General features: G+C 40.0%; 1 protein-coding gene across 2 annotated transcripts in view; it reads right to left on the bottom strand.

Annotated features, from left to right (window-relative positions):
- CREB5 (cAMP responsive element binding protein 5) overlaps positions 1-27,611 on the bottom strand; it is a 217,246-nt gene that overhangs the window by 146,657 nt on the left and 42,978 nt on the right. For both annotated transcript variants that reach the window (XR_007378239.1, XM_048951683.1), the window contains exon 5: positions 21,805-21,977. Coding sequence is in view for 1 of the 2 variants with exons in the window: in XM_048951683.1 (XP_048807640.1) it covers positions 21,805-21,977 (173 nt within the window). In the remaining variant the exon portion in view is untranslated. The remainder of the gene's footprint in view (positions 1-21,804; positions 21,978-27,611) is intronic.

Here is a 27,611-nt window from a genome sequence, read left to right as displayed (position 1 = left end):
CATCCTCTTACCAGGCTGACACTCTCCCCTGTATAAATTAACGAAGGCGAAGGGAAGACAGAAAGACAGACAGACAGAAAGAGACACTACGGCAGCTTTTAGAGTCGTTGCTGTAAAGGATTTATCTGAAGGTCTGAAGGGACAGCACTCAGGCCTTGACAGAATGAGTTACTGCAGTTGGAGGGGGAAGGAGGAGGAGGAGGGAGAGCAGCCTGGGAGGAGAAAACCTCCAAAGTCTCATGTCTGAAATGCTCTTGGAATATTTCCAGTTAGCAGTTCAGAACAATGTTGACATTTACCCTTTTCCTAATCGGCACTGACCGTCACCCAGGGCAGAGATTCCTGCGGTATGACGGAGCGCGGCCACAGCCAGCCCTGGCGTCCTCCTCCTGCCGCATCACAGCTCTCTGTCCCCAGCCATTGCCACCAGGACACCCTCATCCCACTTTCCAGCTTAAGCCCCACAGCCACGGACTGGGGCCACCCAGGTGTCAGCTCTACTGCACAGAGCCAATAGCCCTGCAGAACTACTCCAATGGGGGCTGCAGGGCAAAAGGAGAAACCTGGCATTTTGACACAGGTTGTGTTTAAAGAAGTCCAATAGATGCCACAAATCCAAATAACCCATACAGCAACTAACACCTTAAAGCCTGTTAAATCAGGTATAGAATGTTTCCTTGACAGAAGTGCTGTTGCAGAAATCTGCTGTTCTACTTGTTAACCGGTTTCTGATTTGAGATGGAAGGAAGAAAAATAAAGAAAAAAAGACAGATTTGCAGGAAATATACTATTTAATTGCTATTAGTACTGCTGCCATTATTTACAAACCAGACCTCTGACAAGCCATGTCGCTCGCTATACAGATCAGAGCCGCATCATGTTTTTCATCCATCATCACAGGGCAAAACAACCAGTCTGGCACAAGCTGGGCCTAAGCGGCTGTCAGCTCACAAATATCAGGTCTGCAAAAGGTCAGAGACTGCTGGGCTGAGGCTGGCAGGGTGAGATACGGCACGCTGCACCGCGCCGGCCTGATCCAGCTATCGGGAGAGCAAGGACAGCAGAGGGGAGGAAAGCACTTCCCGCACAGGGCACGGTGCTCTGCAGCAGCTGTGTGCCATCGCAGACACCTGGGTGCACAATCCACTGGCATGGCCAAGGCATCTTTCTATCATTACATGAAGGGAGGTAGTAAGCAGCTGCCTGACTTAAATTCAGTTCCCTTGTCACAGTAATTTTAACTGCATTGTGTTTGCCTGCGTGGAAGTAATGTGGTTACTTCCTCATCAAATAACATAAACAAAGGAGCAGTCGTGGTTCAGTAGACTTCAATACAATCATTTTCAGAATTTATTTAGGAATATAGTCAATTCTATGTGAAATTGATAAATTTCTTTAAATTGTCAAATACCTCTCAAGAATATACTCCAATTTAGTCTTTTGAAAGACCTGTGGCAATGATGCTAATCAAGTAAGTCTGCACATCTTGAGTTCTTGCTAAACAGTAGGGTGTAGCTTTGAGCTTCAGTGAGTTCAGCTTGGGCTTCACCAAGAGCACGTAAGTCATGCTGCACAGCCAGCAAAACCAGCTAAAGTTTGCACATCCCAAAGATTTGCAGTGTACTGGAACTGACATAGCCTATTTCAGCTGCATCAGACCTGCACACAGACCTGCCTCGTAAAAGCCTGGAGAGAAAAAGTCTCCATAAGACAAATTTCTTATGACCTCAAAAGTAGTTCAGACTTAAATCTTACAACATTTCATTTGCTCCCTCTTTTCTGGCAAATTTCAGCCCGTAACAAAATTCTCTTGAAGTTTTCACCAACATTTTGACTAGCAAGATATGAAGCAAAGAGAATAGATTCAGTCACAGATTTTGTGGCAAAACAGTGGGCACAGTTAAGGTCCGAGAAGAGGTGTTATACAGCTAGTGAGGAGGGAAGAATGAAGTGCTGAGGTGGCTTAGTCTCAATCCTTAGACACAGGTCTTGACGTGCACCACACATGCCAGTCCTTGACCTGACCTTTGGAGAAGGGAGAGAACAGATTTGAAACATGATGCAAGCAGAAGAAATCAGCTATGGTAAATTTAGTGACAGTTCAAAAGTAATTCTCTGGTGTAATTTTTTTTTTTAATGGCTTCTTTTGTTCCCAAATTGGGTAGTGTTTATCAAAATCATTAAATTTTTGAGAATTGATCTTTTTTTTTAAATAAATAATTCACCTTATGTAGCTTAATATCAACATTCTCATCCTTTCTGATTTTCATACCTATCACCTTTAAAGAAGCAACAAAAATAAAACAGGAGAAGATCCAGCCTAAAGAGGAAGGGCAGACAAGAATGGAGAAGAAAAGCAGAGGGAGCTCGGGGAAACCTGCATAGAAGAGGAAGAAATGTCAGATAAACAATGTTCTCAACCAGTGACATAGCCCAGAAAATCCTGTGCCGATTTGGGTTCTCATAGAGCACACTCTAAATAAAGAACCAAAAAGAGAATGCTGTGAAAAAGAATGCTGTGATCTTTCTAACACAACAAGTAATTACAGAAAAACTAACTTAATTCAGCACAAAATATTCTTTAAAGATGCAATGCCTCATAAAATGCACGTGCCATTCCTCAGCTTTTACAAAAATGGACATTTGGGATAAATGTGTCTGTTGTGACTTTTTCTGCAAGAAGTTTATGTGCAAATACTACATATCAAGGATGTAGTATGTAATGGAGATGTCTTAGTTATGCTGAAACCAATAAAAGTTTTGCTAATAGCTTCACTAGGACTAAGAACCAATTGAAATTCCAAATCATTTCTTCAACATAATGCTGAGATATTTATTAGGCCCATGTTAGTTATTCTCCAAACTCTTTGTATAAGTTTCATCAACATATACGTTCACTAAAAGAAGCATTCATTTCTATCACAGCCAAGTTTGTTGTACTTCATGTAGTATGACGTGAACATATGGGACTTTGCTTTCCAAGACTTTTCCGAAGCTGTGCAAGTCTTTTACTATGTGCTCGCTAGCAGGCAGTTCCTTCTTCCCACCCATCCCCAAAGGCCCTATGACTCTCATAGCACATTCCCTCAGCCCAGGAGGGCTGGACACAGGTCCCCAGCAGCCTGCCAGTGCCAGCACGTCGGCCAGACGCGTCCCTCCCTGCCCAAAGGGGCAGAGTGTGCTTGCTGTCACGCTAGCTGTGCCAGAGTGAGGATTAACTACCAGTAGTTTTTTTCTTTGAAACAGCACATTTTAAAGCAGGGTCACTATCTTTTCCATTCTATCATCTCCAGTGGGTTGAAAGCTGCTTAACTGCAGCAGGTAAGAGCAACAACAAGAAGTACCCAAATTAGCTTTCACGATGATGCAAACAGGTACTTGACAATAGCTACCATTATTATTTTTTTTTTTAACCTCTCCAATGGCAATTTACCACTTTTGAAGAGAAATAATATATACATATACATCCTATGCTTACAGTTATATCAGTAATTAAGAGGCACCAACATTTGTATCACAAATAGAAGTCTCTCTGTTTTCCTTTACATGTAATTCCTGGTAAAACCAGGCATCCTTAGATGACAGCTGCCACAGCGAGAGCAAAAGCACATACTCCACCGGAAGGTCCACACCAAAACTACAGACTGATACTCTGACATCTCAGAGACATGTCATTCTATCTATTTTCTCTGCCATTTTTCTATAGTAGTTCATTTGGTTCTGCCACCTGCGTAAAAGATCTAAGAAGCCGCACAGCAGAGCTGGAAAGTAACTACAGTAGAGAGAGGAAAGAATAAAATATTGCCACAATCATAAGAGACCATTTCTTCCTCCCACTATTATCTGCTGACTCTGAACGACTAAGAGCCTCACAGTGTTTTCAGTTCTTGCAATAGTGGCTCTGGAAAAAAAAGTGACTTTAATGCTCCATTTAAAAAGAAAACTGACATTACTAGCCCTCACAGACACAGAGAAAACCTTAGCAGCATGGCTTGAAAACATCCCTCAGCATACTCCCACCGGATCAAAAAACAGATGTCAAACAGAAAAGGACACCTATTAACATTGTAATTAAAATTTGTGTCTTATTCTAGATTACAGTTGTATTATTATTCTACAGTACAGTATTAGGCTTCACTTTTTTTTCCTCATTCGGGTTCATTATTTCTAATACACTAGCCATAAAAGACTCTAAATCAAGACTCCATTCTTTTCAAAATGCTCAGAAAATGAGTTTCATATCAAGAGAAGTACAAGCCTACAATACTTTCCCTTGTTTTCAACGTTGCTATCACATGCTTTCTTCTATCTCTTTAGAAGGTGTTGATTCATTCATCATATTCTGTGCATTTTTCCTTGTTTTCTCTAGACTGTGTTATGCAAACTGTCTTATTGGCAAACAGAATCTGAGGAAGCTTTCCATCACGATTCCTTTCATTAATGGAAAGTTATGAAATACTGCCAGTGTTTGTAGTGCTTGTGCAACAGATGTAAAATACACTTAACCAGTCTCCTTCCATGGGACAAGTTAAATTTGCAGTATGTAAAAGTGACTCTACCATTGTGAATTTTGGAGGCATATCCATGCAGATTAATTAAATTAGACAAAGTGTTTTTAAAAAGAAGAGAATAAAGTTTTCCATGTAGATCAGCAGGAACTCCCTCTAACTTTCCCTAATGGAAAGGCTTCACTGAATTCCATGGCCTTTAGTGGACAGTGTGATGGCCTCAAGGGGTAGCTGGAAAGGCGTTTAGAGACTAAGAGAAGGCACTGCAAATGCTCTCACATCAGCAAACACTAGATTGTCCAGCAGCCCTTCAAAGTAAAACCTTCGTAAAATAACTTCCACCTGGTGCACTTCCTAGACTAGAAGAACAGATTGCTCCATGAACACGTCTTTTTCATTTTTAACAACCTATTAACAACAGATGAAGACTAACACCCTCTAAACAATTAATGCAGCCCAAGGCCTAACCAGAAAATCATAATTTCCAAGAAGCCCTATTGACAGGCTGCAGCAACCTTTCAAAGCTGCACCCACATCCGAACAACAACAATAAAACTCTGTGCTATTTTTCTTACCCCATAAAGTTGTCATCTCAGCATAGCTAAACATCTTAGCCCGCAAACATCCTTACGTGGTGAAGGTTATCAGAGAGGTCACCGAGAAGCAGCTCTCAAATTATCTAGAGTATTATCTAGAGTCCTCAGATTTCCTGGAGCCCTTTCCATCTGGTTTAAGACATGGTTATGTTACAAAGACACAGCTATTTCTTGGCCACTGCTGGTTTCCCTGATTTATTAGCTTATGCTAATGGATAAAGGCTAAGTGTTCAATCTAATCTGACCTTTCAGGCATGCTGGCTGTCAGATTGCCTTTGCTCGTTGCCCAGTCTATTTTACTGGGTGTCCCTCCAGGACACTATGTATATAAGGAGAGTAGATTACCTCCAAGAAACAAGCTTTTACTGTGCCCTTCTTGACTTCCAGTATTAGAGATGGAATACCATGCTGCCTATTCTAGGAACAAGACCAAGCATGCTGTGCGAATGGGTACTGTCCCAACCCCAGCAGGCATCCTTTCAAAGGTGCCCTTGGTTGGACAGGTAATGGCCTGCACAGCATTTGCACTACCTTGAGAACCTTCTTTAGCACCTACTTGTTTTTCATGCCAGCTTCTATCTCAGTGACTGCCAGCCCCTGCTCCATGCTTGCTTTCTTGAGGGCTGCTAAAACAAGCAATCTGCACCACTGCCTTTTCCTCCACTTACTGCAGATTCATGGAGGTTCTGCGATCACATTTTAGCTCAAATTAAAACTGATATTACATAAAATACAGGTGTCTTTAAGTATTCAAAAATGAAGCTGTGAAGGAAGATCTCGCTGAAGATCAGTTTTCCCCATTTAAAAGCAGTGTATTTCCAGATTCCAGGTCACTTAAAGACAGCCAAGCGTCTGCACCTCATCAGCAAACAATGGAAAAGAATCACGTAGCAGGATCCTGCCCAGTCCACATTTATTTAACCCTTAGTCACCACTATTCTCTTCTCACTAGGCATCCTCTCATCTAAAATCATTGCTGGGATCGCTTGTGCCAGAGACTAAATTTTATTAATAGTTTCTCTGTTTATTGTCAGACTCACTTAGATGCACGCTCATCTCTGGGCCAGCAGGTCAAGAAGTTCAAGCTCCCTACCAAGGCTTGGAGTGAATCTAAGTGCGGACTACGCACATTAGGCTTGAGAAGGAGGGGATATTCTGCACCAGCATGGACCCTGGCTTTCCTGTGAAGTCTGCTGTCTTCTTACGACTTCCCCAAATATACTCACGTAGAAATTTCTGAACCTCTTCTGCATTAAGTTTTCTGGAGGCAGAGAGTATAGACCTGGCTGGCTGTGCAGCCCTCCTTCCTTCCCTGAGGGTCTCTAAAATCCTGTATCTGCCTGCCCATGACTGCTGTATGTATTACAACACTAGGAATGAAATGCTGCTTTGTTAAGCAGACAGTATTTCTTTAAAGTTTGGCGAAAGGACAATGCAAAAGAAAGGAGAAAAAAAATAAAAAGAAAAGAAATAGCAAGGTTGAAGCAAACACACTACCTGACAGTTCAGTTTCGATTCTGTGAACTTTTAACTCCCGCAGTAAGATGAATGTGTTGAGTAAAAATTCAAATGTTGTGAATTGCACTTTGCTCCTTTCAAACAAGAGAAAGATGCCCATCTGTGCACACCAAGCCAAGCACCAGCTCCTGAGGTGGAAGAGCAACAAGGCTCTCTCTCCATCACTGCCCAGAAGGAAAGTACGCTCTGCCCCTGTGTCTCTCCAGAGGGATGGGCAGGAGGTAGTTTTAAGCATCATGGGGCATATGGCCCCTGCATGGAAAGTACAGGGACTGAACCATTCCCTCAGACTAGCAGTGAGTAAATAGATTTGTGTTGGGAGAAAGAAAGAAAGATGAGGCCAAACTTCTTTCCATAGTTTGGAGTGATTACTAAACTGTCTAACAAAGGGGAAAGAAATGAAAGGGAAAGAAACTGAAAAATATGTTTACTTTGGGCTTTCCCTGGATCTGACCCTTCATCTTCGCTAAGTGGAAACTTTAGGAATCGATCTTAGCCTTTCACCCATCACTTCCCTGCACTCAGAGAAAGCAGCAGATGGGTAAGAATGGAAAAGCGCTCATGCTCAAGTGTTTCCAAATGTTTCACAGTCAACGCATTTATCAGTTCTCACCCTCCACCCTATCACCACTCCCTCCACATAAAATCAGACACTGAGCTCAGGCATCCAGGCGAGAAGGAAGCCTTCTGCCTTCATAGGAACCTGCATGTCCCATCGCAATGTTTCTCATACATTAGGTCTCAGTCAGGACAGCTTGCCAGAAGGCACTGTCAGAGAGGTGCTGAAAGAGATGCAGTTCAAAGATTTCCCAGAGAGCCAGGTCATTCAGTGTGGGAACCAGGCAACGGTGCTTTCTGTGCTCACAGACATAGGAAGCTTCAGCTAGGCTGAAATGAAGGATTAGCAAAGCTATTCTCCCATCATATTCCCTGCCTTCGATACAAAAACAGCAGTTACTTTCCACTCCACTCTGTGTGCAGAACAAGGATGAAATATGATATTTAAACTATCCCCAAGGATGCATCTGCTGAAAAGGAAGGCACGAGCCAGATCATCCCTTGTGCTCATTTTTTGTCACAGTCTTGAATTTTGGATCATTATAAGGAGAGAGAAAACACACTAATTCCTAACATCGCTTGTGTTTCAACAAGCTCTGCTATTAATCATTTAGACTCCCACTATTTATTATTATATTTGGATAAGTAAAATTGCCAATAGTTGAACAAAGCCCACACATGAAAATACAATACAACTGAGTGTTGTCTATTGTCTAGTTATGTACTGTGCAGAAATAGTAAACCAGCATGGGTACACGAGAAGTGATAGTGCTTAGAAAGAGCCACAGGACTGTGGATACAGAGCTCACAACTACAGGCTGCAATGCTGCTCCACTTCGCTGCCAGTTACTTGAATGGCTAGTTGTGTGGCCTTCTCATTTCAATGCTCTGGGCCTGGGTCCAGCCCCGCTTCCACTCTTCTATCTGTTTTATACAGACACTTCGAAGAGTCATTTCTTTATGTATCAATGAAAGCATAAAACAGAGTTTAGAACCTTTCATTAATCTTGTTATTTTCAGAAGGAAAATAACTGCCACAAACTGCCATACAAAACATAGATTTTCTCCTTTCAAAGTAAGCCTGTTGTTCCTCCGTGTACAGACAAAAGAGAACAACACTGGAATAGCTACTAGTCCCAGCTCCTATGCTTCTGCACCTCCTGCCTATCTCCTTTTTTCAGTATCTTTCTAATCCTTTCATTCAGAGAAAAATCTCAACTACAGGCACCAACAACTCTCCAGCAAGAGCAAACATGATTAAAACTGGAAAAGAAAAAAAATAGGAAAAAAATATTTGCTGGGACTGAGATACTTCTCCCGGAGAATCAGCACAAGCATCCTGAACTACCTGCCAAGCTCATAAAACAAAAGTGAGAGAGCAGGGAGTAGACTCTTCTCCATTCTGACAGTTTTGGTTCCCATCTCTAGAACAATGTCTACATATCTGTTCAGCTGGAGATTTTCTTCCAGTCCCACCATTTCTGAGAAGGGGCCACAGCAGTCCAAGCTCCCCATGCTAACACCTTAAAAGAGCTTGCACTGCAGGAGCAGTGCATCAGCCACTGATTAGAAATGGTTATATAGCCAATATTTCTTTAAAGAAAAAAAGTATTTTGCATTACCTTCAATTAAGATTTTAAAAATAGTTGGTTTTTTTTTTTCATTTGTTTGTTTTTAAATCAATACAGATCTTTCCTCTTTAATGATCTGCCTCTGAAAAGCAATCATGACAGCAGATCTTCAAGCTGTTCCCCCCAGAGAGGGGGAGAGCCCTCCTGAACGCTAATTGAATTCCGTGTCCCATGGAAAGAAGAGCAGCCACAAAAATAATCTCAATGATACACAGCCTTAGGGGTTCAGCGAGGCCAGGTGAGAGCCCCATGCCAGAACATGCTCTCCACCACATCAGCCCTAAAATCTTTTGGGAAAGAGGGACTGCAAAGATGACACAGCGGCCAGCTCTGCACTAGAAACAGTGAGGAAAGCTGCTGCATGGACACATCAGGACAGCTGCTGGGGAAAACAAGCTGTATCCACTCAGGATAGCAGTTGTAGGATGGAGCCAGGAAGCTGGGCTCAGCTGCTGATAGCCAGGTGGCTCTGTGCCAAAAAAGCAGAATGGCATGGGATTTGCTTTTCAGTGTCTTGGAGATGCAAGGAAAGGGTTGGGGCCCTAGGAAGTTCTTCCGCTAGGACAGAATGCAACACAGACAACAGCTGTTGGCTTGATCGCCTTCCCCAATGCCAGGAAGACCTCCCAATGTCCTGGAAAATTGTTGTTATGATGGAAACAATGAGAAGACTGATCTACTGAATGGTCTGAGTGCTAACTAAGCCAGCCATTTTCTTCCCCATGGATGCAAAGTATCATTCTCCCGAATTTAGAAGGAGTGTTTAGGCACACTTGGCACTGGCACCTCCAGCCCAATATTCTGAAGGCTTCAGGAGTCTTTGTTCAGAAAACAGAGGAACTAAACACATACCAGACTGCACCAGCTGAAGGCTTGCTCCATACATAACGTCTATCTAATGTCAGCGAGCGGAGAGTGTTCGTGAATGAACATGTCTACTGGTTTTCACAAAAGGGACTGCAAATAAAACACCTATTTTCTTATCCTCGCATACTCATGGCCTTGCTTTGCCAAGTATCTTAAATGTCGGCTCCTCAGAATTATCTCAGAGCAGTATGACCAATCCCCAAACTATGTGCATCAGTGGGAATAGCAGTGGTTCCACTGTACATCCAGACTTACTCTTACACCACAAATAAAAGCCTGTGGGTTTAGAATTGCTTTTCAAACAAAACATTTGCTTTAAAAGATAAGAGAATGGCTATTGCAGTGCTAAAACCTGAAGACAAAATTACTATATATAATGTTTTTAAATATATCATTCATTTATATTTCTTTAAGCAGAAAAAAAAAAATTGGCTGTAGTTGCAATCAGTCTTAATTCATTCTTTATTGCTGCTCTGGTTCTGTGTTATTTGAGCTGGTTTAACTGTTAAAAGCGTTTCAAATGTTTGCATGGTCTGCATTAGGTTACAGAATAAAAGTAAGTACAGCCCACCAAATGTAACTTTCCGAAATGTAAACCACATGAATTTGATTTCTTTGTGGTACAATTTTAATTGGGTTCAGAGGTCTTTCGGTCTTACCTGTCTATCTGCTCTCTGATGGCCCAACTTGATAAAGCTAATACAAAGAATCTGCAAATGCGTTCCAAACTGATTACTCTCAGTTACAATATATGGCTTTATTCTTGACAGTAATGACCCTTTAGTCTAGTTTATTTTGAGGCTACAAGCCTGAACCCTGGAGCCACCACTGAACTGGAAGTGTCACAACTTCTAGTAAAAAATCACCTCCCCTTGAAACTCTGCAAAACCAGAGGACTGGAGGGGATGAGCATCTAGGAACAACCTTAAGTGCTCTCGTATCTTAAAAAACTTGCAGGAGCATGTGCACATACACACAAATGCCTTATGCTGTCACATCAAATGTCAGACAAAAAAACGTATCCAGGACATGGTACAGGACACAGAAGGAACCGCAAACAGAAACTACAACAAAACCTGAAATCTTCCAAGACTGATCTTCACCTGATTTCAGATTGTTGGGTTTGATTGTTTCGTTTGTTGTTGTTGTTGTGTTGTTTGTTTGTTTTTTACACAATACATAGGGTTGCATTAATGACGACTTCTCATTTACTCACCAACTATGCCTTTCTGGAGTGAAGTGACGTTACTATTGCTTCCCACCCAGACAACTACAATGCATCTTAGCAACAGTAAGGAAGGCACTATACAACAGGACTTTATGTTCTTGAACTGTGACACAACATGTAAACAAAAACCTATCACAACTTGTGGGAGCAGCTTTGCTAAAATTCAGCATTAAGCAGACAGCTCAGAAGAACTGTAGGGAGAAAAGGAGTAGCAAAAAAGCCCCTTTGCTTGACTAGCTTGCTTTCTTGGTTTTGGAATGCACAGCATGGATTTGAAAAAGTAGCATGAAAAGGATACATAGTTCTCATAATTCCTTGAAGAAAATGTCACAGAAAGGACCAAAGTAGACACACTAATACAATGATATAGCCCAATACTGAAAATTGCTTAACTGAAACTTTCATTGCAATTCATAAGTTTCAGTCAAGAAAGTAAATCATTAACAAGTAAAAACATTACAAGCCGTTACCTATTTCAGACAAATTGAATTGTCTTATCCCCACTAAAACACACATACACACACAAAAGAAAAAAACCTTACAAACCAATGTAATACATTTCATCAAGTTAACATTTTTCATGCCAATGCCCCAAAACTCTTGCTGCCTCTTTCATTTTCCTATAGTTCCATTACTAAGCACTCCTCTTCATTGGTGGAACTGTTCTCTCCAGTTATTTCCACCACCGAACACACAAGCACTAACAAATGAGGTCCCCTAATTAGTTCCAGGTTTTTCCAATATACAGTGATGGCTATTCAGCTTTCAACTCTCTGTACATCATACAAATAACAAGGCAGGGCCTGTAAACATGGCAGGGGCGTCTCCATTTTTCTGTTCAAATAATGAACAAGCAGAAGGAGCAAGAAGGAAACGTACACTGAGCAGGAAGTTTTTATTGTCAACATAGTTTTTCTGGCTTGGAGTCATTTACACTGTCATCAAGGACACATCTTAGCAACTTCCCAACTTGGTCATAAGGAACACTGAGTATTCCATGGATATTTCTTTTAAATCAAAAATTGACTTTTTTCCTTTGAGGTTTAATATATACATATTTTTTATATATATATATATATATTTGCTTTTATTTTTTTGCTCCCAACTTGTTTTATTTTGTATAACAATTTTTTGCTTCTCTCTACATTCATGAGTTCTGCTTTGATTGAGTATTTCTTCTAACATCTGCTTTATAGGAGTTAAGGGCCCACAACCCTTGACATTGCATTAACATGCAGCAGAACATCCACACCCCTAGGTTGTATACAGAAAAAGATCAGACTGGAAGGGACCCCAGCTTTCCCCATGGAGAAATATATTTTCACTTGATGGCTTCTGGAATGAACATTGCTAATTGTGTTTTATACAGATTTAGAATAAATCCTTTGAGTCACAACTTTCTTGTTGGAACAACAGAACTATATAGAAGCCAGGGGAAAATCTGGAAGCAAGAATGGATTCTTCCCTGTTGCAGAGCCCAGAATCCCTATCTTTCTCCACATCAAATTAGTATGGCATAAAGGGAACTCAGCGAATGCATTCTTCCAGTTTTTTTTCACTAATTCACATTAAAAATATTATTCAGCTTCATATTTTACTTCCCACAGGTCACAAACAACTCAAAGGCGTTCTAGGTCTCCTTTCTCTGTGGGCCTGGAATGGACTGCACGGAAAAAAGAAATTAAACAACACTAAAGAGGAAATTCTAAAGAAGTAAAGTTTTCCACAAGACCCTTCCTTTTGTTGGACACAATAACCAGCTCTGATTTCACGTGTTCAAACCATGTATCTTCAGTACAGACTTAGTTTAATACCTGTGCCATGTAACCTCCGGCAAATGGAACCACTTGAAATAAGCAAAAACTGAGAGTATTATGTGAGAGAAATTATAGGAAATTGGTTCAAAATTGGTCTTATTTATCAGTTCCAGCTCATTTCTTCGAATCAGTAACTCATCCAGAGTCAGCCATCCATTACAGCCTGCTGATTTTAACCGAGTTTCTTGTTTGACTGAATACTTGAAGACTACTGATACTTTTTGTCACTTTCAGAATGCTTAATTATTTGTGCCACCCTAAGAAGTTGCATCAACAACTTGCAGTGATAACGAATTAATGAAGTCCAGCTTATCTAAAAAGAGTGTCCTTCAGGAACAGTCAGCTGCTCATGTCTCCGGCTGCAGTTGCCAGCAGTAGTGCAAAAACACTTAGTGAAAACAAAAGCATCACCCATGAGCACGTCAGGGAAGCTTTCCCTGAGCAGCTCTGTCCAGGTGCTCCATGACAGCACCATTCAGATCTGTTCATCTCTCTTCCTATGCAATACACGAACATCCTTACAGCATGTTACAGGACACGAACATATGGTATGAGAAACCACCTGTCAGAAGATAGAGATAGATATTCTCCTTCTTCCTGGCTGCATTCCTTTAATACCAGAGGCATCAGAGACATCACCTTGCACCTGAAGTGCAGTGGCATGGCAGCTTTCTAGACACTAGAGACAGAAGTCTAAGCAACATCTAAAAGCAACATCTGGCATATAAGGACTGACATGCAGAGAGAAACTTCACTCAGTATGTTGTATAAATACCCAGATACAGATATGAAAACGGACACTCATAAGTTCCAAGGCCAGCCAACACAGAAACCCAACTCTTCATTCTTTAAGAAACTTCTCACGATGCTATCTGCGTAATTTTTAAGTCATCTTACTTTTAAAAGTGGAATCATTTTATCTTAGCCTGGAAAATTAGACATTTCTGGGAATAATTAAAAGTATATATATTTAAAGACATCCAGCCGCTAAGTAAAAATATTTAACACCAGCAAAGGCAAGAAGTAGTACAGATTTCAAAACAACCACTGAATGGCCTTCCTGGAAAATGGTGAATTCCTCAATACATACAATTTCAAAAACAACAGCTTGGACTTGAGCCTGTGCCTGGCATCTTCAGGGAATGGTATCTTTGACTCTTAGATGTAAATAAACACACTCTACCCCCCCAGGAGCTGAACAAATGGTTCAGAACAACAGCTCTACTGAGAAGTCAGGACTGACATATCCAACCAGCTCCAGAAAACTGCGAGTTTTTTGAAGAAAATTTACAAAGCCTGAAAGTTAGCATTTGCATAAAATTATAAGATTAGAAACATTAGAGGAAAAAAAAAAAAATGTATCTAGAACCATTTCATGCTGTGTTTTTTTTTTTTTGTAATCTCAAAAAATAAAAAAAAAAAAAGATGAGGATACAAAGTGAAAAAAATAAGAGCAAGGGAAGGGAGAAAAGAAACAACATGCACAATCTTCTTCTCATATCTGTGATACGTACACACTGTGCTTCAATTTGTAGTTGAAGCCATGAATGTTACTCAGTGTCCTAATGTTTACAGCACTGGTCAGCCTAGATGCTATGGTTAATGAATTAGATAAAAGTGCTATAAATATAAATCAGAATTCCCCAGGAAGTATATGCAATTCTATAAAGACTGTCAAATAAGCTAGAGATTTGGATTCTGATCGTTTGAGGACTGTCCACTAAAAACATTTATTACCCTGCCAAGTTTTTATGGACCCTATCAGAACAGCTGGGATTCACTTCACTTACAGCAGAGGAAGCCGGTAATAGCTCAAAGATTGCCCCCTTCGTTTCATAAACCAATTAGGACCTGGATCTTACAACTCGTCTAACACAACTCCCTCTTTTTTACTGGCAAAATTCCACTTCATTTATATGAGCTCAGAATAAAGGTCTCTGTTGGCAGAATACAGATGCTCATAACAGTAAATGTTTCTAAAGCACGTTCTCTAGTTTATTTCCTATTCCAAGGAACACTTTTCCTGCACTCAAAGTGAACACTTCTCAGTCTACCTGCTGGTTCTACCTAATCACCACTTCCACTTTGCTGATGTGGGCAGTCTGTTACAAAACATTGCTCAAAATATATACCATACCATTGATTTCTAAACTCAACTCATCAATTAACAGGGAGGTCTACTTTCACAGATAGTAAAATCGTCTACATGCATAGTTTAACAGTTTCTGTGTTTGTCCACAAGCACTTGCCATTGCTTTTCAGCAAACTTCCAGCTTCAAAAAGAAAAAAAATAATAAATCATTAACACTATTTCTCACTGTTTTACATCCCTTTGAAAGAGTACCAAAAAATACACATAGAAGACAAAGCATTTAAAATTGAGGTTTACCACAACGATACCAATTCCCTTTTTGAAACACACACAGCTATCACCTGTTAGTGAGCAATGACATTTATCACAGTCATTTGCACATAAAGTGCTTCACTTTTTAGTCACTCACAGTCATTTTGCCACCCTCACCAAACATTTAAGCCCTTCGCTGAAGTGACATGGCATGATGGAGCATCTCTAAAGAAGTTTTTTTTCTCTGGAACTTGAACATTATTCTCTTAATAAAAAGAAAATAAAACCTTACACCTAACAAGGTCTGCATTGTTTTAGTTAGTGTTTTATTGCAGCTTAGTTACCTGTCAAACATGCTGACACTTGGATAAAACACACACTAGAACCACGCATCAGGGAAGATTAAGTGCAAACTTGTGATGAAGAACAGAGCTATGTGATTCGGCTGTGCAGAACTCTAATGATCATTTCTGGTATAGGAAAGCTTGATCTGTTGCATCAAACCCACTGCAACTCTGAGATCCTCTTCTATCCCAAAATGATTTTACATCTGTTTCAGTTCAAAGAGCCATATAAATCAGAATATCTGACTATAAATTTTGAGGACGCCTTTAAAGAAGATTTATACACTGTGTGTAATATATATATATACACTGGAGGTATGTACATAAGAGATACTAACCACTAAAACTAAGAAATGATATTCTCTGTATATCATATTTAAGTCCTATTTTGAAGTCCTATCTTGAGGGAATTCCTCTCCAGTGAAGAATGGCTGAGGGACCTGGGTATGTTTAGCTTGGACTGGAGCAGTAGAGATCTCACTGCTGCTTTCTTGTACTTGAAGGGAGCTTATAATTAAGGGTGGAAGTGCCTTTTCACATGGTCTGACAGTGATAGATCAAGGTGTAATGGCTTCAAACTCAAAGAGAGGAGGTTTAGGTTAGATGTTAGGAAAAAATTCTTTACAGAGGGTAGTGAGGCACTGGCACAGCTGCCCAGAAAGCTGTGGTGCCCCAACCCTGGAAGCACTTAAGGTCAGGCTGGACGGGACCCTGGGCAGCTCGAGTTGGTGGGTGGCAGCCCTGCCAACAGCAGAAAGTTGGAACTGGATGATTTTTAAGGTCCCTTCCAACCTAAGCCATTCTATGATTCTATGATTTACTCTGATACAAGAGTCAATCTGTGCCTGTGAAAGCTTCTTATTTCTGTTCAGTCACAGTTACGCAGTCACCTATTCTGACTTTGCTCCCTATGGTTCTTGGGTTGGACAAATTTTCATGATCCATTTCTTAGAAAACAATAATATAGAAATTCTCTATAATGTGGCATCACTACCTGTCTGAAACAACCATCAGGAGAGAGAGATGTCTACTTCCTCTTCACAGCAAAAGATGATAATACAAAGCATCAGCGGACGGGAAGTCACACAATATCTTTGACACAGTTTTTACTGTTGTTATGAATAGGTAATATTTCTAATCAGCTTAAGACTTTTGTTAAACAGAAAGCACAGGGCACGCCATACCTCATGCATTAATAGATTTAACCAATATGTATAACTAGCATGTAATTCTCAGGATAAGAGTGGACTTCAAAAGTCAAATAAGAAGCACACTAAACTGCCTCCATTCCTGGCTGACAGGCTATTTATTACATAGCTAATGATCTTCCTTTCAGTCCCCTGAAAGTCATCTGGATATATATCAGTACTTCCAACTTCTCCCCAGTCCTTACAGCAAGAAAGTTTTTGGGAGGTGTCATGGTTTTGTATAGGAGAATGCACTTTGGGATATAGGAGACGTCATTAACAATCACCCCTTTGTGCTGTGTCTGAAACACTGATGCTGTTGTTTTTTTTTCCTCCTGACTCAGCAGTGTCAGGAGAGATTTAGTCAGCAGCTCCTGAACATGTCCATGTACACAGCAGGGGAGGCTGAGAAGAAGCAAACAGAGCTTCCCAATGTCACACACAGACCAGCATAGCTAAGCATGCAGGTAAACACGTGGCCCTGGGCAGCAGCTAGCCAAAAGGGAAGAAATAGCTCAAAGGGATCTATCTCCCAGGTGTTTTCTCTCACATCATTGTTGACTAGCCATCAGGTAGGAGACAATTTGTTTCTGTGAATGGCTCACTTGTAATAGCTTCCTAGGAAACAAGCCCTGGGGTTCACAGTTTTCTGGCTGTTGTGCACATGTAGCATGATAGGATTCTGTGGTAAGGTTGGCTGAGGCCAGTGTAGTAAAAAGAACGATTAAAAAAAAAAAAATCTATTGGCATAAACAACAGATTTTTATAAAATAATAAGCAATAAACAAAAAACTAATAAACAATTTAAAAAATGCAGAAGCATTTAAATGGGGAATATAGCTCCAACCTCCAGTACAAAGACAAAAATATATATATTCTTGGACAGAATAACACTGTTAGATGCTTTCCTTTTCCCACTTTTTCCTTTTCCTCCCCTTTTACTGATCTGCTGGCTGTTCTTACAACTTTCACAACCAAGGCTACAGAATGGACTTGATCTAATAGTCAAGAGAACACTTAGTACTTCATCTCTCCCATTTTCTTCTCATCTCACAACGTACTATGGTATCTCCATATACATGAATTGGAACAGAGGCATTTATCCAAGGCTTCCTGGGATTATAAACTGGAAACAAAGAGAGATGTACGGCAGCGTGACAGAGGAGAGGAACAAGAAGGAAATGCATAGGTGTTAAAATCCGTGCTGCACATGGAACTAAAAGGCTGCCCTCCTATTGGTACCATATTCTTAGTACATAAAGGAACCAAAGGCATCTCCGAAGTTCCTCCTGTTGCCTTCTCCTACCTGCTTGCATTTCATCAAATGTGGTTGCAATTTTTTCCTTCTTATGCTGTGCCAAAAGACCATCTTATCTTCATTAAAATGCTCTGCACCACTTTGAAAAAAGATAATCTGCATCACATGGTTAATGCTCTATGTCCACTTTGGAGTCTGAGCTCATTGAAGCTGGACTCACATCTCCCTCTGCCTTAAGTACAGTGTTAACAACTTTCTGGATCTGTGACAACCATGAATCCTCCTGCGTTTCCTTTTAGCTATAGAACTGTACCAATGTGTTTCAAGTTGGAACAATTACTAGTTATGTCTGCTACTAACTTGAAAAACAGCAGCAAGTTTACCTTCTCCAGTGAAGTGGATCTATTAGGCTGCAACAGCTAGAAAGCCCTCACAGGTTTACAAGATACCTTGGCTAGCAAAAAGTACGCTCAAGTAAAACAATTAGAGTGCTGCACTGGCTAATTTGTCTAACCGTAGTTTTCAGATCCATTGCTGAATGCTTTGTCACTGAAAATAATGAATTTGCTTTTTTTAAAGAGACAAACATAGCTATCATACACACTAATTCAGAGTCCGGTATCTTGAGCCGATTCGGCTTACCTTTCTATACTTTTGACAAATGCATGTCTCATATCATTTTTTCTCTCCTTCCTCCATATGCCTTACTGCTTTTCCTCCACGTATCTTATCTCCAAATGATGTGCTATTAATCAGCCAGAGACACCCTTCACTGCAAAGTGTTCCTCAACTGATTTTTCATCAGCACAAGTAGTTACTAGTTGCAGCATTCCTCCCACATGCTAAAAACTTGGTGGGGGAGGGAGGAGGGGTAGCCAGGAGGCTGCCTCGCTGTGTAAATGCTATCTCAGACCTTTATGGCTATCCACCAGTTTGCTGCAACAATAATGTTGCTGCTTGCTCTCCATAAGGTATATAGCGAGAGGAAAGTGAGGCTGAACCCTGCCTCATTTTTTAAGTTATTACTCTTCATGCTCTTCCCTTTCTCTGATTAACCTGGCTGGATGCCTGCTCAGTAGTAGCTGAAGTTTAATACCTGAAACAATGTGTGTATATGCACTGTGCCAGTAAGGCTTGCCCAGCAGCACTCATTCTGTCATGTTTTCCCATGCCTTGTGTCAATATCTCATTTATAGGCAATCCCTCAGAGGCAGAGTAGAAGACAGGAAAAAGAGAGGTATGGAGAGAAACGGAGGGAGGAGAAAGGAAGGGGAAATGACATCCCTCAGGAACTTCAGCTGCTGCAAACTCACCCAACTCCTCCCCCATGAAGCAAGTTGTGTGGGGGCACAGGTGGGTTCCATTCTTTGTTACTGGAGCACAGTCTATGAGCAAGGTCTCAATGAAGACTTTCATTGCTGTTCCCTGTTTTCATTGGAGTAAGGCCATCACAAACATTTGCAGGTGGCTTGGCCGTAGTCTGACACTAAAATATTTGTGGTTGTGATAAAAATCAGAATATTGCTACAAGATGGTTCTATATAACCTTTAGGGCTTGATCCTGCTCTTACAGAACTCAGTGCTCCAGTTGCTCTCTGCTGTTTTTATTGCTCATTAAAAAGGCCATTCCCTGGCACAATTCTCCATGGTAAAGACTCATCTACCCTTTGGGGCAACTTCAGATGTCTTAAAAAGGAGGGAGAGCCCAACCCAAAACCACTTACTTGAGCACCTCAGAATTTAGGCTTGTTAAAAAACAACAAAAAAAGAAAAGACGATCAAACTAAAACCACCGAACTTTGCAGAACTCATAAACATTTTCTGAATCCATCTGGATTTATCTTCAATTGCCTAATACTGGAACCACTGTCAAGCCCTTATTCCCCACAATGATTCTTGGATATAATTCTTAGCATATTTAGAAGGATAAGATGAAGATAAATGGAAATGACAAGATACGTTCTTTCAGCAAACATAGCAGACACCACAGGGAAAAGACTGAAGGAAAAGAGGGCAAACAGGGATGCTCAACAATTTGGCAAGTAGATGAAGTCCAAAATGCAGCAATTATCTCCTAGGACACACCACTTAAAAAAAAAAAAAAAAAAAAAGCCTCCTAGGAAGAGGCAAGAATGGGGAAGGGAGTGTGCTGGAGGTCATACCATAAGTCTCATTCACACACCAGCTCACACAGAGACTAAACACTGACAACTGCCTCCTAACAGAGCAGCTTTAGACTCAGAGTTTGGAAACATTTGTGGGAATCAGTCACATGGAGAATTAAGATATGTCATGACAAAAGTTTCCCAAACGAGACACTCACCAGTGACTAGGAAACAGACCTTTTTATCCTCAATCCTTCCAACTCTGGAGATTCTAATCACCATGGCCCTGAAACAATGCAATCTGAAAACCTGACTGGCAGGGTCTTGCAAAACCACATGCAGTTTTTTTCCTCATTATATAGAAACAACTGTTTGGAAGCCAAACAAAGTCTTATATAAAACACCTCATTACTGAGTATTAAAAATTGGTTGGGTTTTATTCTTGTTTTTGTTTTTAATTAGGATCATTATTACCACTAGACCTATTAATTCACAATTAGAACAACAGCTTTATCAACCTTAACCAGATAATGGAATTAGCTGTTTTTCTTTCTAATACTGGAAAATAAACTTTCCTTACTTCTCCCTTCTGTCAGCCCATCTTCAAACAGAGCGGGACACGCGTAAGATAAAAACTTACAGTTTCACAAGTGAAACTATTGCAGTGAACACAGTGTTTTGTTGATACATAACATGTATGAAGGCACAACTATCAGATATTTTTACTACACCGATACTAGCTGATTTCTGTATTAATAACTAAATCCTGAAACAATAGGAAAAGGGGAAGTAAAGGAGCCTTGCCAAGAGTACTGGCAAGCTGGAACTGTGGATGGGAATGTTGTTGTGTGTAACACTTCTGGAGCAGTCAGCACCACAGCCCATCCCTGCCACCGGGACACCGAGAAATGAAAAGCCTGAAATCAATCTTCTGCACCAGACACAGAGAATCTTGAAAGAAAACTAAAGAATAACTGGACTTTGAGATTTCAATGCCAGGATTTCACTTGTCAGCCTTACTCCAAAGAAACAGCAAGTTGCTCATCAATTATTCAGACAATGACTGGGGATGGAGACTGCTTTTGCACTTATCATATAATGGATGTGACCAAGTTACAAATGACAGTTAATGAATCTAGACCACTGCTTCATTCTCAGTCCATTGATTTATCTTCGTATCCACATGTTTTCATGCATAAAAAAGTCTAAATTCGTAGAATGGTGTGACAAAAAAAAAACAAAACACCCTCAAACTGGGCAGTTTCTGTATAATTAAAAATGAGTTATCATGATTTATGAAGACTTCATGTCTGCTGGAAGTAGACATTGAAGCCAAAACTGTGAGCATCCATACTGTCAATCTGAGGGAATAAATTCAGATCCATGGTTACAAACTGCTCAGAGGTCTTGTGCCAAACTGTTTATCCTAGTGAACTTGTTTTTTTTCCTGGTAGCCCTCTTCATACACACCAAGTACCTACACCCAGAACTCCTGCTGAAAAAAGTGGAATGATCAGCTTCTGAAATTCGGCATCTGCCTGTTTAGAACAGTTATAGGAACAGGAACTTTGACTGTAAGCAATTTTTTTTTTATTTTTTTTTTTTCCCATAGGAGAAAGTAGGACTTTCCTACAAGTACTGCGCTCTGTCCCTGCTGAATCAAAGTGACGGGTCTGTAGTAGATGTCGTGTTATGGCTGTTTTCCCACAGGAATGTATACTGAAGTGATTCTTGCTGTATGCTGGCAGGATCAAGTGCAAAACCAATAGGACAACATCTTGTACTGCATGCAAATGCTGGATCCAGAAAAATGGAGAAATGAAAAGAAAGGTAACAGACTTACCCAATCTGTCGATTTGTGGAAGGTGCTTGTGTGATGACAGAACTGGACTGCGGAGATGGCATGGCTTGTTGAATCACAACACTGGTGTCGTGGTTCGGCATCCTTGTATTTGTCAGCTGGTGAGATCCAGGTCCTGCCATTGCTCCTCCAACTGCGTTATGCATGGAGATATTCTGCGAAAGGAAGGAAAAAGGGAGATTGCAGACAAAATGTACATTGTCTGTGAGTCCTACCAGGGAACAACTAGAAATCTGAAAGCATCAACAATATGAAAAGTTATTGACTCCCAGCAAATCCCACATCAATACATCTTTTTGTAATAAACAACTATAAAGTAATGAAAAATAACTATTTACTTTTGCTGGGCAATATGAATGGAAAAATACCTGCAAGTTGACTAATCACTCTTCTGTGATTTTGACTTATGTTTTATAATGGGGATATTTAACACACATTCTTTTGACTCAATGTGATATATGTTTTGTTTGAAAATGACTTCTGTGGTGAGTGCATGGCACTTTGATTTACTGTGTGGGTTGTTTACTGTGTACTAGGTCTGCTTAGACTGACAAGCAGATCAAGCTTTATAGTCCTGAAGTAACAAGCAGCGTGCGGTATATCATGAAACAGCCATTTCTAATAGCCTACATATATTTTGCAGAGCAATAATATTCCAAAGGTCTAGAATAATAGCACCGTATTTTCACATGTCTAACCTTTGCTTCAGGTAGCTATGAGCTCTTCAAAAGTTCTTAGGAAAAAAAATCACAGATAATTCATATCTTCAAAGTGAACAAGCCACAAGAGAACAGGATGATACTAAGGAACGAACACTGGAATGAAGCTTGTCTTTTATTATCCCTACATACACAATACACACTGTTGCTAAACCGCAGGGTTTGACTTGGCCTGCATTTAAAAACAAACAAAAATCTCAAGCCAGAGATAACCCACAGTGTATGCATATGAAAAATACAGCAATATTAATGCCTTTTTTTTTTTTTTCCTATCAGGTATCAACATGTGGACTTCTAGCAGCAAGAAGAAAAGAAACTTTCCATTGCCACCAAATGCAAGGCTGAGGATAAGGAAAAAAAAAACCCAACACATCTCTACACTCACACTCTGCCACCAAGGCTCACTTCTTGACCACTGTAATAATCAGGATTGAAAACAAATGTTAAATTTCATTCAGAAAAAGTGTGTTTCGGAAACACACAAAACACAAGATAGTGATAGAAAAAGCTGGTGAAAAATGAAACTCAAATCTCTGCTCAAATGTGGGGGACGAGCAAGATAAACAATATATTGAATTCCATAGCTAAACAAAAGATTGGATTTTGAACCAAAACAAGAGTAAGCCCTTTAAATGACATTCTTCATGGAAAAGGAGACAATAAATAAAGGGTCTACACATGGAAGTCCACAGCTGTCATCCTCCTATCTCCCAATTCATTTTTAGATAAATAGATGGGTTGATTTATTGATGGATTGGCTGTTTGATTTTAAATAAAAAAGCAGAGAGACTGCCTACAGCCATACAGCCAGATTACTCACCCATCTGAGCTCTTGTTCTAGTAAATAATTTACACAATATGAATCAGGTCCAGCAGGAGAATAGCCAGTATTCACTTTGGAGCATGGATTGCAAGAGGAATTCAGACCAAGGACTTTAACTACAGTTTTTCATAGCCCAGTAATATATTATGACCATCAGGTAGTAATAAACTTCAATATATTGAATCTTTTCCAAAATAAGTTTTCCCCTTGACCTAGCACATTCCTATAAAAATGTCTCGAATGGATTTGTGTTTTCTGATGGGGGAAACAAAAACAAAAGCAAACAAACAAACAAACAAACATGCCCAAACAAAATAAATCACAGCCACATCTACTTCAGGATTCAAAACTGACAGAATTTAAAGATTTGATTTCACATTCCCCAGTTCCTAGATTCAGTGTTCCCATTTTCTTTTCCTTATTTTTACCTGTTTCGCCTATGATTTCAGAGCTCTCAAAAGTGTGAGTGGTTTGAGCTACAAAGGTATGAAAACTTTTGATAGCACTTAAGACATTATAATTGCTGGCTTACAAGCATACACTTGTGACGCTACCTCAAAATTTTAGCCAATTCCAATACACTATTTCTTCAGCAAGTAGGCTGAACTTTGGAAGAAAAAACAAAGTAAAAGCTCGTCAGTGTGTTCACATGTCCATTCTTCTTCGTAGTGCAAGTGCTGTTGTTGGTAGGAACTATACTTAGTATACACAGAGTTGCTAAAAGAAAGCCAAAGATTTCCTAACAAAATGTCAAACTCCGCATGACTCTTGCATTCACAGGAGAGGGATTTGGCAAACTCAGAACAATTTACATTGGTGAGATGCTTGTAAATTCGCAGAGGAGTTCAAGCAAGTTCATACCTAAATGACAAGGCCTACACTCTGAAAGATGGCAGGAAGATAACGCACAGCAGCTCTGACCCTAAGCTTGTCTGATTTGGTCACATGGATCGCAACACACAAAAAGACGCTATGCCACCAGCACATCAAACCATTGCACACGTGATGCAGATGACTTTCAAAATTCTTGAAACAGTCTTCTGCATCACATGAGTTCTGAGAGGATATAGACGTTGTAGTGCAGGCATGACTTCTGGCTCTTATAAAAGAAGGTAAAATTCAGCAGCATTGACTGAAACAGAGACCATCATAGTTAAACAGCTGCTGCTTCTACTTTTAAGGCTGCTTCTACTTTTAAGGAGTTCTACGTACTCTTCCACCAGATATCCATGGATAACCCGTCACTTTAACTGCCCTTTTCATTCTCTTCCAGCTCTTGAGCTGATGGTTAAGATGAGTTCCTACAAGGTGGGGAGCTCCCATCACACCAGTGAGGAGGAGCTGTCAACAGGAGTCGTGACACAGAGCTTTCCTCCTGCTTTTAACACTACTGAGGCCTGTGCATACTCAGAGAGAGTACGACGTTTGGAGTTTTCTCAAAGGCCTTCACAACTGTTCTAGAAGAGGTCATATGGGCTTACTACTATTTTTCATTTTATTACAAGTGGCCTGAAGTGTTCATATAGAGAACAGGCCACTCACAACAGGAGCTGGGAATTTATTTCCTCTTGGACTAAGTTTCACACCATACCAAAGTTCCCAGCCACTCCCTCTGGAGCAGAAACTAGGATTAGGACACTAAAGAACTTTTATAGAAATGCTGCCTTTGCCAGTGTGCCTATGCTGTATTCTGCAGCAGTATTTAACATTCAAGTTAAAATAAATAATATGAAGAAAAAAAAACAAAACCATCCACAAACTGTTTAGCTGTATTCATTCTCAACCTTTCCAACTGCAAGAGGAAAAGGAATAGATCATCATCAGCTTAACTTCTCACCACTTTGAGAGTATTTCTCCTTTTAGCTTCAATCAAGAGAACATTTAAGCATTTTTCTCCCACATGCAACCATTTAACTTTGGATAGGCAATGCTTTTTTTTTTTTTTTTTTTTTTAAGGATAAAAACTTCTTAAAGTCATGCTTCCATGTGCTCATGGAGAGAATTACACATCACTCCACAAGAACACACGCCCTGTTGGCAAGCGCAGCAGAGAAATGATGGCTCTGTAGACATAGGCAAAAATACACCCTATGGCTCTGGGCAGTCACCATTTCTGCTGAACCCCATCTCTTCCAGAGAAACATCCATCCATTTTACAACATCACCCATAATCACACATCCCCATCTCCTGAAGGCACAGGATGAACAAAATGGAAACAAAACCTGTTACTATCCATTGGAATATTCTGAGTTTCAGACTGTTTGTTGTGTTTTTATCAGAGCTAGTTTCTGAAGCTACCTTATATTCTCTGATGATTCTTTCTTAATGAAGTTTAATGGAAGTTATAAATACCACTTTGATACAAACTGAGAAGTCATTTAGGTTTGTTCTAAAAGTTCTCTGATAAATGGATCCATGACCTAAAACCAATAATACATAAAGCCCATTCTCTAGAATATTATAAAAATTCTTAAGTCAGAAGGTATTTGCTGCAGAAAAAAAAAAGAGAAATAATCCAATTGATCTGAATAAAGACAAAAGCACATTTTTGCCCTTTTCCTGGAAAAAAATCATTTACCTCTGCTTTCCCAAGCAGCAACTTTAAATATTGTTAAATAATTCAAGAGAAATAGAATCAAATTTATGACCTAGTAATAAAGAAAATAGGCTGAATATGGGAAATAATAGCCTGTTTCAAAATTATTTTAATCACATAGAGACTCTTGTCAAAATTAATGATCCTTCATGAATTCTATCCTGACAAAAGAGAAAGATAATCACAAAGCAAACATTACCAAATCTTCTCAGAAACAGCACCAATTTTCTCATTATTTAAATCAATATGAATGGAAAACATCCTCACACCAGTTCATCACAACTATTTCACTATTTCATTTGCTACTAATATGCAGTATCCCAACCATCCTAAGTATAAAACTAAGCACATTGCCCACATAACACTAATAAACACAGCAGAGGATCTGGGAGGAAAAACAAAAAAACAAAAAAACAAGGTAGAACAAAATTCAGGTTACTAAAGCAGATAAAGTATTATAGAGAGGGGGAAAAATGTATTTTGAAGATGTAAATTTAAAAAAAAAGAAGGATCATTGTGCAAGAGAGGAAGCTTGCTGGAGAATGAAATGCAATACTTATTCTTTTTTTAAACTGTAACATCTGTATGGCTTGAATGAGAAAAAGCACTAAGGCAGGGAAAGGACACAGAAAAGAACTATTGGAAAACACTGTGTAATAACACTAAGCACAGGGACAAAGCACTAGGAAGATCTTATCACAGAGTACTAAAACCCATTTAACTTTCCCACTTAGCGAGAGGCACGAAGTCACTGAATGAGGGTGACACATGCCAAAGGATCTACTTCTCAAAACACTCCAAAGGCAGGCAAATACGCAGCAGCTACCTGATAGAAATGGCACATTTAAAACAAACAAACAAACAAAAATAAAGCAGGCATGACATACGCAGAACTCTTCCCCGCCCCCAGGTCTCTTTTGGCTGCTGCTTCCCCCCACACTGAACACAGCTCGCTGTCCCCTCGGTGCAGGGACGCAGAGGGCAGGAGCACTGAGAGTAACCCCAAGCACTGCTCAGTCAAATGTTATCAGGCTGATCTCCTTAGGGGTAAAAAATTTAAAGAGAAATTAAACTCTTTACTCAAAAGTGACAAGTAATGACAGGCAGATGGGGGAAAAAGGGAAACATTGCTCTCCCTGAAATCATAAAGCTTTGAATCTGTACTTATCAGTCTCTGCCGCTGGATTTAAATTTTTTGGATCAGAGACCTCTGTCAACCCGCTGAATTTCTCACAGACCACTCCGTACTCTTATCATAAATTGTGTAATTAAGGCAAGATGACTCCACAGAGCAGCTGCAGATGACTTACCACAGCTTTGCGACCACCAGCGGTTCACAGGCCAGAGTTTAAACGCTGCCCACATACTGCTTTAGAGCACCGTGGCTAGAATTTCCTGACAACAAAGATAACATTTCTAAAAGCATCTATGGACTCAGGCAGCCCAAGTCCTTTTTGAAAAATGCTCTTTTAAAAAAGCCACAGTGGATAATTTTGTAAAATTTTATCCAAATATCTACGCTCAAAAATGCAGGGAAACTTTATTTTTTCTTTTAAGTAAATATGAATTATTCTCTAGTGTAGACATGACGTTTGCTGCTAAAGAGGCACAAAAACAAACAAAAAAAACCTTTATAAAAAAACATTTCAT

Source organism: Lagopus muta, chromosome 7, assembly GCF_023343835.1.
Source record: "Lagopus muta isolate bLagMut1 chromosome 7, bLagMut1 primary, whole genome shotgun sequence".
Classification (NCBI taxonomy): domain Eukaryota; kingdom Metazoa; phylum Chordata; class Aves; order Galliformes; family Phasianidae; genus Lagopus; species Lagopus muta.
This window is presented reverse-complemented; position numbering and strand designations above follow the sequence as displayed.